Here is a 14,407-nt window from a genome sequence, read left to right as displayed (position 1 = left end):
TAATAATATCAATTTACGTAAAATTTATTTTCGAACTGGAAATTGATATTTTTATAAAGCAATTCAATAAGAAAAATAAAATTGTCAGGGTGCTTTCAATGTTTTCTTTTGCCAAAGTTTGAAAACTCTTTCTTAACGTTTCCTTCTTGCATGATTTTAATGCATTTTTTGTGGTTATATTTTGAATTACGCCCCAAAATCCGTCAACTCACCACACAGGAAAATAAAAAGGTTTTAAGATTCAGTTCATCAAACCATCACATTTTGTAATAAACTTATGTTGCAAAAGCAATGCAATCCTATATGCTTCACGTTTTTATTTTTCTTTGAAAAGATCGCATATTTACACAATATTCACACATATGCTGGTGCTATCAAAATCTGTTTGTGGAGAAAAAGGGACAGGCATTGCAAATAACCTTTAGCTACAGATGTTAGTGAGCTGCAATGTCCATACTTACTACCGTGACTGTGCGCGAGTGCAACATACTCAACATAAAATGAATGAACATCCATGAGGGAAGGAAGAGAGTCTGAGGGCATGCATGGAAGAGGGAAGAAAAAGTGTGGGAAGGGGGAAAAAATGATTTGAGTATAGGCAGAGGCGAAGTTCTGAATGACGCTGGGAAGAGCTTTGCGGAGCAGACACGAGACTGATGAAGAATCAATAGTACACGGGAGTAAAAATACTGGCGGAAAAAAACGTTTAGACTTTAGAAAAGAACAAAACCATCACATAATCGACTGTCACGACTTGGCTTGGATTTGGGCTTCTTTGGCGAACATACAAAAGCGGCAAAATACCTCAGGGAACGACACAAGTAAACAAAAATCGCTTAAAAACTCAACCGGGTAAAACAGAAAACTTGATACCAGTGGCTAACATGATAAAATAAAGATACTCATAAGGGAAGGGAGGAAACCAAAAAACATTTGACAAGTTAGCAGCACATGAGTTGCACAGGAGGCTCACAGCGATCTCTTTGCTTTTGGAGACAAGCCTCGCTCGTTTGAGACTCTCGCGCTGGCCGTCAGGGGGGAAGCTTGGCCCACGCGGCAGCCTCATCATGTTCCCTCTGTTCGCTCCTGCAACGCAGCCAGCCGTGTTGAGCGGCTGAGGGAGGGTAAGGGGGTTCGAGTCCCGGTTCCGGGCAGGTGGGAGGGGAGGTCAAAACAAAAAGGGGGAGAAAAGAGAGACGTTGAAATCAATTGTCATGAGAGATAACAGCAATGTCCAAACAGAATACACACATCAGCACATTTTTGTTTTTTTATCAGGGGCGGGGAACCCTTGTGGGCAATTTTTTTTCCCCAAACGCCATTATTTCGGGATTCAAACGGCACGGAGATCGGGTTGATTGCGCCGCAGGTTCCACACCCCTTTGTTTATCTTTGGCAGCGGGGGTTTGTTTAGATTTTGAAAGTGATCCCGAGTACACACACGCACTGCTCTGTACGATCCGCAATAGAAAACTAAACACACTTACCATGTGTGGATACACCTACGCTACCCAGAAGCACTGCAGAATAAACCACAGCAATCATTGTACAAAATTTACAATTTCACAGGAAAAAAAATGATTAACTTTAAAAAATGCTTCAGCGATTTACATCAATACTTCTCAAATAAACACAATTATCCATTAACACCGTAAATACTTTTCTTTCGGCATGTTTTAAGAGGACCGCGTTCATATTGCTTTCAAAATGGCAAACGTTAGTCTGAAAGGTTTCAAAGTTGAGACTTCACAGCAGTTACTGCAAAATTTAGACGGATGATTAGGTTGACACAAATACTTTACGCTGCAATTTGCAGCAATGAATGAAAGGCATTCCTAGACATCAATTCAAAGGCCGAATGCTGCTGTCCAACTTTGGAGAAGATAATTTAAAATTGTGTGGGGAGCCAGCCGTCTTGTTCGAGAGAGTCCTTCTCTTACCAGCCTAAGTTGACCACCTAAGCCACCGACACAGCATACAAACCGGACAAGGTCATCCATCTTGCTCTTGCCTGACCACCGTCTGTATCCAGGCAGGCAAGGATGAGCACCGTTGATGAAGCTCAGGAACAGGATGAAGAATTAGGAACTTCCCCATGAAGTCGACCAATTTCTTAGCGATGCATAATCATAGCTCCGGGGTGATTTCACTAACGCAGGGAGCCGCTATATAGAACAGGATCCATTTCGAGAGTCAATTGCTTCGTGACTTGGTGTCACTTCAACAGTGACTTAACTTCAATGTGAACTTTAGTCCCAAACGATTCTTTCCAGGCAATTGCAGGGGAGGAACCGGACGAACAGCGGAAAACCTTCAGGAACCAGGAACCGGCAAGCGGAGCAGGGGACCAGAAATACAAACCACAACTTCCACTTATTTTTGATAACCTTTCAGCTGCTCTTCCCTTGTTTTTTTCAGTCTCTTTGGAATTGAACTTGACTATGTGGTCTTCAAACATGACTCGAAGCAGCTGCGTTTCTTCTTGAGACTTGAGGTCTTGGAGCTGTTGACTTGGGGAAGGAAGAAAACATAACAGGAAACTGTTAGCGTTGACATCTGACAGGGCTAATGGAACAGGAAGCGCCACGCAACTGCCCTCCCTCATCTGGCTATGCCTCTTTCTAGCTTCAGCTTTGTTGAGTGAATGCAGGCGGCTGGGAAGAACTAGTGTAAAGGTGGGCGTTTACTAGCTTTCCAGTAGTAGCGAGAGGAAACCTAGGTGTATGAACGTGTATACGTATGCAATAAGCTATAGTGTCATCTTTAAAGTGACCCCTGAACTTTCATATGGGACTTTTTGCATAGATCCTATATGGGTGCTGGTCTGCCTCTCTAAACTAGCTATGGTATCAGAAAGTGCAGTGCATTAGTCAACTCTGGCTCTGTCCTACCTCAACTGAGGTGCCACCCTTTTATATACGCTAAGCCCACCCCCTCTTAGGAGGCAGCCAGTGCTGTGGTGCTGTTTTTGCAGTCTATCTTTAGGGGATCGTAGGGGGTAAATATGACACCCAACCCAGTAAGAAACTCCATACAGGATTCTAAAGAGGAGAAGCCTAGTGTGGACTGCACATACTCAATTGGCAAGTCGGGCCTAAACCTGTGGGGAAAAAAAGGGAGAATCATGAGAACAGAGCTTAGGGTTTTCACTTTCAGCTTATCTCAGTCTCTTACGTTTTGACTATGGCCTGAAGCGCGACTTTTCTTTCCCTTTCAACAAACTTGTCGATGAGGTATGAAGCCATGCGGGGAGCTTCCTGATACAACTTAAAAAAACGACGGTAGTTGCCTAGAGCCCAGGCAGCACGGAGAGCAAGAGCGTGAGCAACACACACATCCGCTTTCATCGCCTGAGTCAAGTACGTCAGCTCAGTAATGAGATCTACAGTTGAGAGAAAACGGAATTGAAGGGAGCAATCACACAGTAAGGGAGTGTGTTCCTATGATGAGCTTACCTCCAGAATTCTTTGTAAAGATGTAATATAACAGACGGTATGCTGTGAACTCTCCGATGTTCTCTGACGGGTTGTCCTTGTAGAGAGACTTCAGCTGCGTCTGGCACTGGTTGAATTCCTCATGGTCGCCCTGGAACACAAAACACAATCCATTTAGGTTTTGTGAAAAAATTACATTCGTTCAAGTAAACGGCCTCACCTTTTCCAGGGCAATGCGTGCATGACACTCGTACACTTCCACGGTGAATTCGGTCCGGACTCCTTGGACCTGCATGAAGAATGATTTTTACTTCTTCTTCTAGTGACAAATGAGAATAAAGTATTGAGAAATGTGATTCAAACTAACAGTGAGGTCCTGTCGGATGGACTTCATTTGTTCACAAGCGTATGGGTAGTCCTGCTTGGTTTTCCAGTCAGCTTTTACAGCTTGCAAAGATTTTTTTAACACCTGTGTAGCAAACAATTATTAAATATCACTACCAGTTCTTTGTCTGAATGCTTCACATATATGACAACTCACATGAATAGGGCGAACAGTAGTGGGGTCGGGGGCACAAGTTAGCCTGAGGTAACGCTTGGTGATATCCTGACACGTCCCAACAATAGGACAGTCTTCCCAACTGAGACCCTCTTGCGTCCCATCAGGCATGTCCAGATGATTTACTGACAGCACTAGGGGCTCAGAGCGCAGTTGCTTGTGGAAGCGCGCTGCCCTGCTCTGTTTTTTAGCTTCCCTGTCAGGGTCATGAAAGTCCAAACCAGCATTGCCACCTTTTCTTTTCTTAGTATTGGTAGTGTTGGAATCTTCATTGTTTCTAAAAATAATAAAATAAACAATAACAACAACAAACAAGAGGATGTTAAAAATGCTTCAGGGGCAGTCATGATAAAAGATTATTATGATATTACCTCCGGCCTCGAGTTTTTCCACCTCTTCCTCGCCCCCTCTCCCCGCCATGTCCTCGATCCCTGTCGTTGCCACGGCCACGGCCAGCTTTCTGGTTCCGTCTGGAAAGCAGCGGTCGGAGATCGTTGGAAAGGCTGTTGTCTGACTGTGAACCTGATTCACTGGGCCAAAGACAAAAATACATTAGTAATGACCATAAAACAATGATAGAAGGAAGACCCTCTATTCTCAACATAGCCTCACCTAAATAAAGGTTGATAAACTGGATTATTGTCAAGGGTTTGGTTGAAAGTTTTACCTGCGCCGGTGCCTTTGGTTGCTGCGGTCACGGTTTCTGCCATGGGCCGGGGAGGGGGAGCGCGAGGAAGAATGTGAGGAACTGGAAGATGGACTACGCTGAGAGAAGATATTCCTATAGTGACCCAATCTTTGACCGCCTCCCCTGCCACGTGACACAGCTGCTTTATTTCCACCTCGACTCAATGAAGTGTCCATACTTCGAGGTACCGAATTCCAGCAGGTCTGCTTGCTCTTCAACCTACGAATGAAGAAAAGTACCATGAATGTGACACAGACGTCACACTGTAAAAACAAATATTCCCAGTAGACCAGTTTTGACTGCTTACTCAGGCAGTGGTTCATGGTCCCAGTCTATAGTGTAAGCAGACCCATCTTTTAACCGCTCCTGGAGAACCTCTTTCAGCACCTTCTCTGTGCGATCCTTGTCTTCCTCTGTCTCGCAGGCTGTGAAACAGCGTTGTACATATTCCTTCATGGCTGGTGGCCAGTCCTGAGGTCTGCAGACGCAAGTTAGCAGGTCAAGTAATTGCCTTGATTTGAATAGGTCTATTGAACAGCTTAGTGTGTCACCTTGTCTGAGGTGCAATGCTTGCATTTACAGGGGAGGACGGGGCTTGAGTGACTACAGGAGGTTGCTCTTCTGGTGCGAATGCCTGATTAGGAGTCACTTGATAAGGCCTCTTGGGAATATTAAACTTCATAGTGGCAGTGCCAGGTGATTCTGTGGAGACGAAAGGTAACGTTATTCATGTTTCCTGCGGGTGGATTGTTATTTATTTTTTTTAATTGTAATAACTGTACAAAATATTATCGCCGGTGTCAAGAAACAATGATTCTGTAAAACTCTTACGTTTCATTCGATGCCAGAGTTGCTGTCCTGGGTTTTGTGTTTTGGCCTTATTAGCCTCCTCCCTACCCATGCCTGCTCCATAAGCCCCCACTTGTTGCTGTGATGGAGTCTGTGGGGGTTGAACTTGATAGTTGTTTTGAGCCTGAAAACTCGTTCCGTAGTTGGGCCGTACCGGGCAAGAGTTGTAGACCTGCATCTGGTCCAGGTCCCCATGTTGATAGGGCACGGAATTGTTGGAATTGTAAGTGTTATGTGGTGGTGGAGGGGGATATTGGGAATTTGGTGGGGGAGGCAATGGTGGGGGTGGAGGAGCAGCAGGCTTTTCTGAGGTTGGGCTTTGGGGTGGCTGAGGAGTGGATTGAGGTTGAGAAGGGTATATGGGTGTCTGGTCTTCCATTCCAGGCACCGGAGGTGGCTTGGGGAGGAACAAGATACTTTTAGGCACAGACATACCAGCTATAACAAAACCATGTTATGTAAGACTTGCTGTGTGCTTTTTTTGACGCCATATGAAGTTGCACCACACTTTTCAAAATTACTGTGTACGATCATAACCAAACAATTAAAATAAATAAATAAAAATAACTGCCGTGTGTTAAAATTTAAAAAGTAATACGGATTCTCCCCTACTTACGACCATCAGACTTACGAAAACCGGTTGTTACTAACATTTTTTTCGGGATGCATAATATGCGGACATTACTTTATTGCTTCTTTCCGCCGCTACCGGTGTGTGGCACTGTGAGAGGTCACCCTGCTTCCACCCAGGAGAAGAAATCCGCTTCCTCTTCCTAGTTTGTGCGTAAACATTCTATACTGTATCTCAAGCGTGCTAAGAACGTTGACATTTTTGTTGTTTGATATCTCGTGCATACATTCAATATGGTTGAAGTATAAAGAAGAGTCGAGTCATTTCATTTGAAATGAAAGTGGAATATGGAAGCTTGATGTGGTTGAGAAAACGGTTGGATCGCTTTATTTTGGCCACTTTACCACAGAGGAGGAAGTAGCCTAACTCTTAAAGCCCATCTTCCAAAAGTAAGTTAAGTTTAACTTTATTTATCTTTATAGGGCATATTATTTTGTGAAAAGTTTGTTTTTTAGTACAAAGCAATACAGGGTACTTAAACAAGCCTTAAACATACAGCACTGAAGCAACTTACGAACAAATTCAACTTACAAACGATCGTCTGCAACGTATCTCGTTCGTAAGTAGGGCAGCGTCTGTAATTGTGGATCTAGCCAACATCTATCTACAGCGATATATAATACTCTCTAAAACAGGGAAGTTGAGTCTGACTTTGTAGAAGCTTAAGTAAAAAAAAAAAAAGCAACGAAAACATTTGTTCAACGACAAAACTGAAAAGAATGACAAAAACTTAAATTATCAATATAGAAGCCTTTTTTGGTAAATCTTGTAACTTTTCCAGGATAAAAGTGGAGAAACGAATGAACTATATTGGTATTCGTCAAGCAGAATAATAGGCTTAAGTGAGAAAATGGAAGTTTCTTCTTCATACCTGTCCATTTGTGGTTGGTGTTGGGTAAGGGTTTGGAGGAACAGCATACTGATTTTGCGTGTACCCAACTCCATACTGTAAAGTAGGTATAGCATGTTATCCAGTAGCATAAACCTTTTGTCTTCATTGAGCTTAAGACCTTTTTACGCACCGGATTCGCAGGGTAATAGTAGTTGTATGGGTATGTGTATCCTGGATACTGAGGTTGATTTTGCTGGTACCACTGGTAATATTGCTGCTGTTGCATGGCGGCATCGTTTACCCCTGCCTGAAACTGACAAGGATTCACATCATGGTCCGAGAATAAGGAAGAATAATATGAGCTACAATATCAACATTACTGCAAAATCAAAACAAGAAGAGGCTGGGATACCTCAGCAGCTGCGTGGTTTGCAAGTGCAGCCTTGGCATTGTTCTGACTCTTACTAATAGAAGCAAGTGCTTGTCTTGCTTTCTCCCATTCTGGATTTTCTTGGACGTTCTCTGCAGGAACACTGCCGTAGGACCTGTCATGTAGATGATAGGTCAGGTGTTTGAGCAAGCAGGATGTATGAAGTGTAAGCCCATCTTTTCAATTTCTATCAAAGCTAATTAAAGAATATCCAGGGAAAATTACAACAAACAAGGCATATTATAATAAAATAATGTAATGTTCATTCAAAAATATGGTTTTGTTTCTATTGTGCTTCTTTTCAGAAAGTGGTTCTATTCTGACTATTGAACAACTGAAAAGGTTGCTTATATTGCAATGGTTGGATTATTTTGACTATTCTTGCTTATATTGTTATTTTTACTATGATAGAGCGCTTGGTCCAGTTTGCCTCATAACTCAGTCATGCCCCTTTAAGATACAAATACAAAAAAAAGAGTAGTTAATTCTAGACTACGATCAACTTGTCAACTAGTGTTGATTACAAAAGAAGTTCTGCATCAATAAAAGTTAGATAGTGGAATAGTGGTTAGAGAAGTCTGACCTGTGAGGCATGGGTCAAATGCCTTGCTCTTCTCGGTGTCTTATAAAGCCATGTTACAATTGTTTGCAGCAAGTAGAGAGTTGAAAGCATGCCTGTTGTATATGTAAGTGGATATTGTCATAGTCTGGAGATGACTCGTTGCACGCCTTACTTTGATGTTACTTCCCATACTTAACAAAATTGATATACGTGCACGCCTCAAAACATACACTTGCATACCAATTGATGAAATATGAAAGCTGGTAACTGGCGTCACCGCCGTCAAGGCCAGTACTGATTACATTATGGTGCCTTTGCAGTCCAAAACAGCTAAACTAATAGACAGAAACCTCCGGACAATTTGCGGCAAAGTATCACCAGTATATATTACCATTCACGGCAAGACAAATTAATGTTTGCCTTGCAAACCATGAACGTTAATGGCAAAGATGTTGATGTGTAGCAATTCGTCGTCAATACTGTGATCACGAACATTACTATGATCTAAAACGCCACACTTAGAATTCAATTGGGTGTCTACAAACGGAATTGTAAAATACGCGTGTTACATACCAGTTGTTTTTCGGAGCAGCTTGCGCCGCGTTGGCCGCCATTTCGCTTCGGATCAAAATTAACTAGGACGGCCCCGCTAGCTCAATGGCTAGCACGGAAGCTAAGCTAACACTGATAGCGCTGTTTGAGCGTAAAAGTGAACCTCGGACCAGGTCACCACCCGTTGGCGAGGTCAATGTGTGTCGAATAAACCGTGAGTTTAACTTTACTCGATCTCAAACAAAACTATCAATTCAAGGCAGAGAATATACGAAATTAAGGAATGTGTCGTCATCTCAGCACGATTCGGACGGATTTCTGAGGTATACAAAATGGCGGCTTGGTGAAAAACAGGATATACGTCAGTGCTTGATCTGTACGGGAACTTCAAACCACCAAATCGTCAAATGTGAACCAAAGAGAAGTTAAATGACGCAAAAATTCGACGTTCTTTTAAATTGATCACAATTTCACTTTTAGGAACTTGGTTAAAACACACATGAATATATATAAAAAAATATATGGCTCGATCTTTACCTCCAGAAACCTTGTTAGAATGTGATATGGTAACATTGTGAGTGTGTTTAATTGCTGTTAAAAGTGTTGATAAAAATTGTTCAAACCTCATATTGTTAGAATATGATGTAATAAAATTGTGAATGTGTTTAATTGCTGTTAAAAGTGTCAATAAAATTGTTCACACCCCAAAAAAAATATATATACAGCTGGATCTAATTCAAACCCCGTTTTCTACTCAACTTCATTTCAGTGCACCGTCGCCATAATGCGGTTTTGCTACTTCACAGATTTGCAGTGTGCATTGTTTTCTGCACTTTGACTAAACCAGGGGGCAAATATTGTGAGTAGCGGGCTGCATTGGGTTGAAATCCGTGACCTTCTTCTCGGTTCAAATCCCTGAAGCATGTACCAAGTATTTTAGACGAGTGAATCATGAACCTCAAGTCGAGGTGTGTGTAGATGACGTAAGCAGTGACGTTTGAAGCCCCGCTAAACGGCTGTACCACGTGACTGATCCACAAAATGATTTGCTAGATTTGAGTGTACGTACAGTAGTTCGAAATATTAGCGCCAAGTAACGCTATGGATTCCACTTAACTTTCCCTGAGTCCAAAAACTTTGGAAAAAACGTCTGTCGTTGTATGAGTTAAATAAAAGTGAATAAGCACTTTTTAAAATTTCCTTATTTCACATATTCACTTGTTGTATAACCACAAACACAGACAAACTTACACAAAACACAAAACTATTCATGTTAAAACACTCTTCATATATGTATATAAATCCCACTATTTATAGCATGCATCAATCAAGCACCATATACATTATTCCACATGATGACGTAATCAAGGAAACAGGGCTTCACTGCTTTATGGGGCTTCATTTTGCTATCACTCCTTAAAATGTTTTGCATAGGAGGGCAGGCCAGGAGGAAAGTAAAGATTGCTAGATATAATTTTTTTGTATATGCCAAAACAGAGTCTTAAATCCAATACATCAACAAGGCATGAGGAAAAAAAGACGCAAGTTTATCCAATTTTCCTTGTTTTCTTTTACATGCACTTTATATTTATTTTCATATTATTTTATTATCCATCCCTATTCTCAAATATGGTTAAAAACACTTGCTATTAAAGAAAATATATCCCTTTTTGTAAGCACTAGATTTGATCATTTCATCGGAAAAAAAAAAAAAATTTGCATGAAGCCTGATAATTATCTCATAAATAAATATCTGAAAAAAACTAGCAAGTACAGAAAAAAATAGCAAACTATTCGAATGTTCGCCATTAGCACAAATCAATAATATAACTTTTATAGGAGCTCATGAAGTCACACTGAGGATAAGACGGTACCAAAATAACAACACACTTAGTTGAATGTTAGCATTATTTTTTTTAGCATTCTTGCCTAGCGGACCGCATTAAAAAGCCTGATGGCTGTGGGGGCCCCCGGGATGTAGTTCTCCCACCAATGGACCAAATAGGTTCACATTGGTTAGTAAAATTATTATTTGATAGTACAGTAGTTATTTGTAAACAAAATAAAATGTATTCAGTGCAGCACCTTAATTTGTTATAAGAAATACTTAAGCATTGTAAAGCGCTTTGGGAAGTCATTGACTTGAAAAGTGCTATATAAATGCAGATCATTTCATTAAGCCCGTAAAAAAGTGTGTTCTTTAATTTCAATGTTTAATAGAGTACTTATAATACAGTAATTATAAGAAACCCCCTGCACGATGAACCAGGTTTCATTGTTTTTTACATTATGAAGAATATTTGACACTGAATGGTCTTTTTTACTGAAATAATGGACGTTTTCTATGTAGTGGTGGAGAGGGATGAGTGCCACCAGGCTGTATTTGCTTAAGACACAAATGGTACCGCTATGACCCTAGTGATTTTGGGATCCAACCAACCATGTTATGTGATGTAAAAATGTTTACAATTTTTTTTTTCTAATTCTCATGTTGCCTTTGCCGATTTATGACTACCGGTAATTTAAAAAAATATATATATATTTTAATAGAGGCAGCTCGGCGGCGCAGTGGTTAGCGCTTGTGCGGCACAGTTCATGTCATGGGAACCTGTCGTGGGTTCAAATCCAGGTCCAGACTTCCTGTGCGGAGTTTGTATGTTCTCCCCGTGCTTGCGTGGGTTTCCTCCTGGCACTCCGGTTTCCTCCCACGTTCCAAAAACATGCATTTCAGGTGAATTGGCCGGTCCAAATTGTCCCTGGGTGTGAATCTGCAAGTGGTTGTCTGTCCCTGTGTGCCCTGCGCCTGGCTGGCAACCAGTTCAGGGTGTCCCCCTGCCCACTGCGAGGGATGGGCTCCAGCATCTCCCCGACCATATTGAGGATAAGGGGTGCAGATAATGGATGGATGTGAAAGGCATCAAAACCTGTGTTCTCCGAAAACGTCCCACCAATGCTGAGTGCGCATGCGCACAAGGCTGATTACTTTTTCCTTTTTCCTACAGAGATTACTTAAAATTTTCGTTTTGATATAGTCTTATTGGACTCTTTCACTGCTTCAAAATACTGTTTTATGATAAAGTTTTGAAGCCTGGCGTGTCTTTCTACAAAAGCTCTTCAGCATGGTGCTTGTTGACTATGGAAATCACGCAACGTAAGTATGCATGTTAACCCTCGTTATATGTCCTGAGTAAAAGTTCTGTTTGGAATAATTAAGTTACTGTGTTTTTACTTTTACTTTTGCTTGCGTGGGTTTCCTCCGGGCACTCCGGTTTCCTCCCACGTTCCAAAAACATGCATTTCAGGTGAATTGGCCGGTCCAAATTGTCCCTAGTTGTGAATGAGCGAATGAGTTGTCTGTCCCTGTGTGCCCTGCGATTGGCTGGCAACCAGTTCAGGGTGTCCCCTGCCCACTGCCCGAAGATGGCTGGGATGGGCTCCAGCCCCCCGCGACCCTAATGAGGATAAGCGGTACGGCTAATGAGATGAGATGAGATTTTAATAGAAACATCAACAGATTGTTTTGTCTTGCAAAACTAAAACTTCCAGTATTGCCTTTCATTATATTATTTTATTTCGTATGTATTTATTATCTATATCATTTTATTACATTTACCTATTTTTAATTGGCATTCCTGTTTGTCGGGTGAGGGAGAAAAAAAGGAAGGATTTTATTTTACCACTGTACATTGAATGTTTAAATGCATCACTTTGACATGCAATCCATTGTCTGAAAAGTGCTTTACAAGTACAATTTTTATTTTATTTAGGACAAAAAAGATTCTGATTGTGGGAAAAAAGGTCACAGGGTTTATTTTTCTGTACAGCATGTCCATATTCCCTCTGTCCTTGATTGACTGTACACAAGTTCAGTCTATTGTCCTGCAACTCTTTTCAATCAACCAGACAGACTCTTTCACCCATGACTAATGAGGACAAACACTATAGACTTTAATGGATAGATTTATCATTATACTTTTCCAGAGTCAATTTAAGATAAAAAATAACAGCATCCCGGGCAGAGGACTGGAGGAGGATGCTTGGGAGGGTGGGATGGAATTCCACTTGAGAAGACAGAGCTATGCCCTTGCACAATAGTATTGCCCTTTACACATTGGTTAACTGCTGTTAAAAGTGTCCATAAAAATTGTTCAAACCTCATATTGTTAGAATATGATATAATGAAATTGTGAATGTATTTAATTGTTGTTAAAAGTGTCGATAAAAACTCATATTGTTGGGATATGATATAATGAAATTGTGTGTTTAATTGCTGTTGAAAATGTCGGAAAAAATTGTTCAAACCTCACATTGTTTATTTGCTGTTAATAGTGTCAATAAAATTGTTCAAACCGAAAAAATCATATATTATAGGGCAAATAGTTAGATATAACAAAGTCCCTGTGATGATTACTGTACATTGAAATGTACAATTTGTACATTTACAAGTTTGTACTTACTTACATGTAAGTTTAAAAGTACAAATACTTATTTTTGTTTTATGTATTGTTGTAAATCATCTTTTTTATCTTTCGTGTGTTCGTTTGATTCCGGAAGCAGGAAAACAGGATCTCAAAATAAAGGATGAAAAATATATTAACAACGTTTTTCAATTTTTTTTTTTTACCGAATATTCTGGGCATAAATGAGCTACAGACAATGGCTGTTGAATTTCACAAATGTAAAGAAAAGGGTGACGGTCCAGAAGGGGATTATAAATCCATCATACATTTTCTTAGAGCTTAACACTAAAACAGAGGTCTCAAACTCTTTTTTTTTTTTAGCTAGGGTCTTGGTGAGGTGGGGCCAAATTTGGTTTTCTAAAAGAAAGTCATTCCACTGTGTTGTAACAAAGTGAGCCATCGTTTATCACGGGGCTAGGTTCTAAAATGAACCCGTGAAGATACATTTTTTATAATTATTATACAAATATATATTCTTGCAAAAGGTACAACTAAGATACTGTATATACCTTCAAAATACTGCCTTGTGAAAGATTTATTTTTCATATTTAAGGGCCCATTGAACTAAAATAAAAAAGAAAATAAAAATTGTATATCCTTGGACATAAGTCTAAGGGAATCTGGTTTCACGACTAAAATGAATCGATCTAAACTACTTTATGAGTCCCGATTTGCGTGTGTGCGTGTGTGTATGTATTTGACCTATAGGCTGCAAAATAACAACTTATTTTTGTAAAAAAAATACATAGTTGTACTTTAGGGCTCTGCAAGTGTTTTTAGCTACATTTCATGACAAGGCACACCTGATAAATATGACCAAAATTGATAAACATCTGCTTTCAAGCTCAGGAGGTAGAGCACTAGTCTTTGGACTGAGAGGTTGCAGGTTTGAATCCCGGCTCCTCCGGATTAAACGTCGAGGTGTCCTTGGGCAAGACACTGAACCACTAATGCCCCCCGATAAGCAGGTAGGCCTTGCATGACTGATGCCGCTATCGGTGTGTGAGTGTGTGTGAATGGGTAAGCTAGTGGCTCTCTGGTGCTTTTCAACAAACCATGACCTCGCCAAAGTAGAATGCCTGGCAACGATGAGACCGTCAATGCCAGGCTTTTATGCTTGATGGTTCATAAATGGTGAAGCATTTTGTTGTAATTATGCATTGCCATATATTTACTGTATTACTGGCTCTATAAAGGCACAATGCAAATTTGAGGGTTTAGGGTGAGCCTTATAGTCTGGAAAATATGGTAGTTTAGACTTCTTGTTGACATTGTTTTACAGTATTTCTGTTTTTGAAACGTTGCTGCTTTTGTTGTCTTGACTCTCTTGACTTTTGCTTTAAAACTGTTGTAGAATAAGTATTTTATTTTTTCTATACCTTTAAAGGTGTTTGTATTGTATTATTTACA

The 14,407-nt window shown here is 40.5% G+C and overlaps 1 protein-coding gene across 2 annotated transcripts; it reads right to left on the bottom strand.

Moving 5' to 3' along the window:
- Positions 1–302: 302 nt before the first annotated feature.
- Positions 303–8,882, bottom strand: leng8 (leukocyte receptor cluster (LRC) member 8). 2 transcript variants are annotated; one of them, XM_088326965.1, is made up of 15 exons: positions 8,559–8,882; positions 7,406–7,538; positions 7,184–7,306; positions 7,033–7,107; positions 5,513–5,927; positions 5,233–5,383; positions 4,989–5,159; positions 4,661–4,900; positions 4,365–4,523; positions 3,976–4,270; positions 3,802–3,903; positions 3,655–3,723; positions 3,456–3,585; positions 3,175–3,382; positions 303–3,100 (listed from the first exon to the last, which is right to left on the bottom strand). In XM_088326965.1, exons 1-15 carry the CDS (start codon positions 8,597–8,599, stop codon positions 2,938–2,940), a joined length of 2,475 nt encoding a protein of 824 aa, XP_088183091.1. In that variant the 5' UTR covers positions 8,600–8,882; the 3' UTR covers positions 303–2,937. The 2 variants fall into 2 exon arrangements, with proteins under 2 accessions (XP_088183091.1, XP_088183092.1); XM_088326966.1 differs by having other exon boundaries at positions 7,184–7,300.
- Positions 8,883–14,407: the final 5,525 nt, after the last annotated feature.

The sequence above is a fragment of the Urocampus carinirostris genome, chromosome 2, assembly GCF_059441175.1.
Source record: "Urocampus carinirostris isolate Australia breed hairy pipefish chromosome 2, RoL_Ucar_1.0, whole genome shotgun sequence".
NCBI classification, from domain to species: domain Eukaryota; kingdom Metazoa; phylum Chordata; class Actinopteri; order Syngnathiformes; family Syngnathidae; genus Urocampus; species Urocampus carinirostris.
Note: the sequence above shows the minus strand (reverse complement) of the source record. Positions and strands in the feature narration are given on the sequence as shown.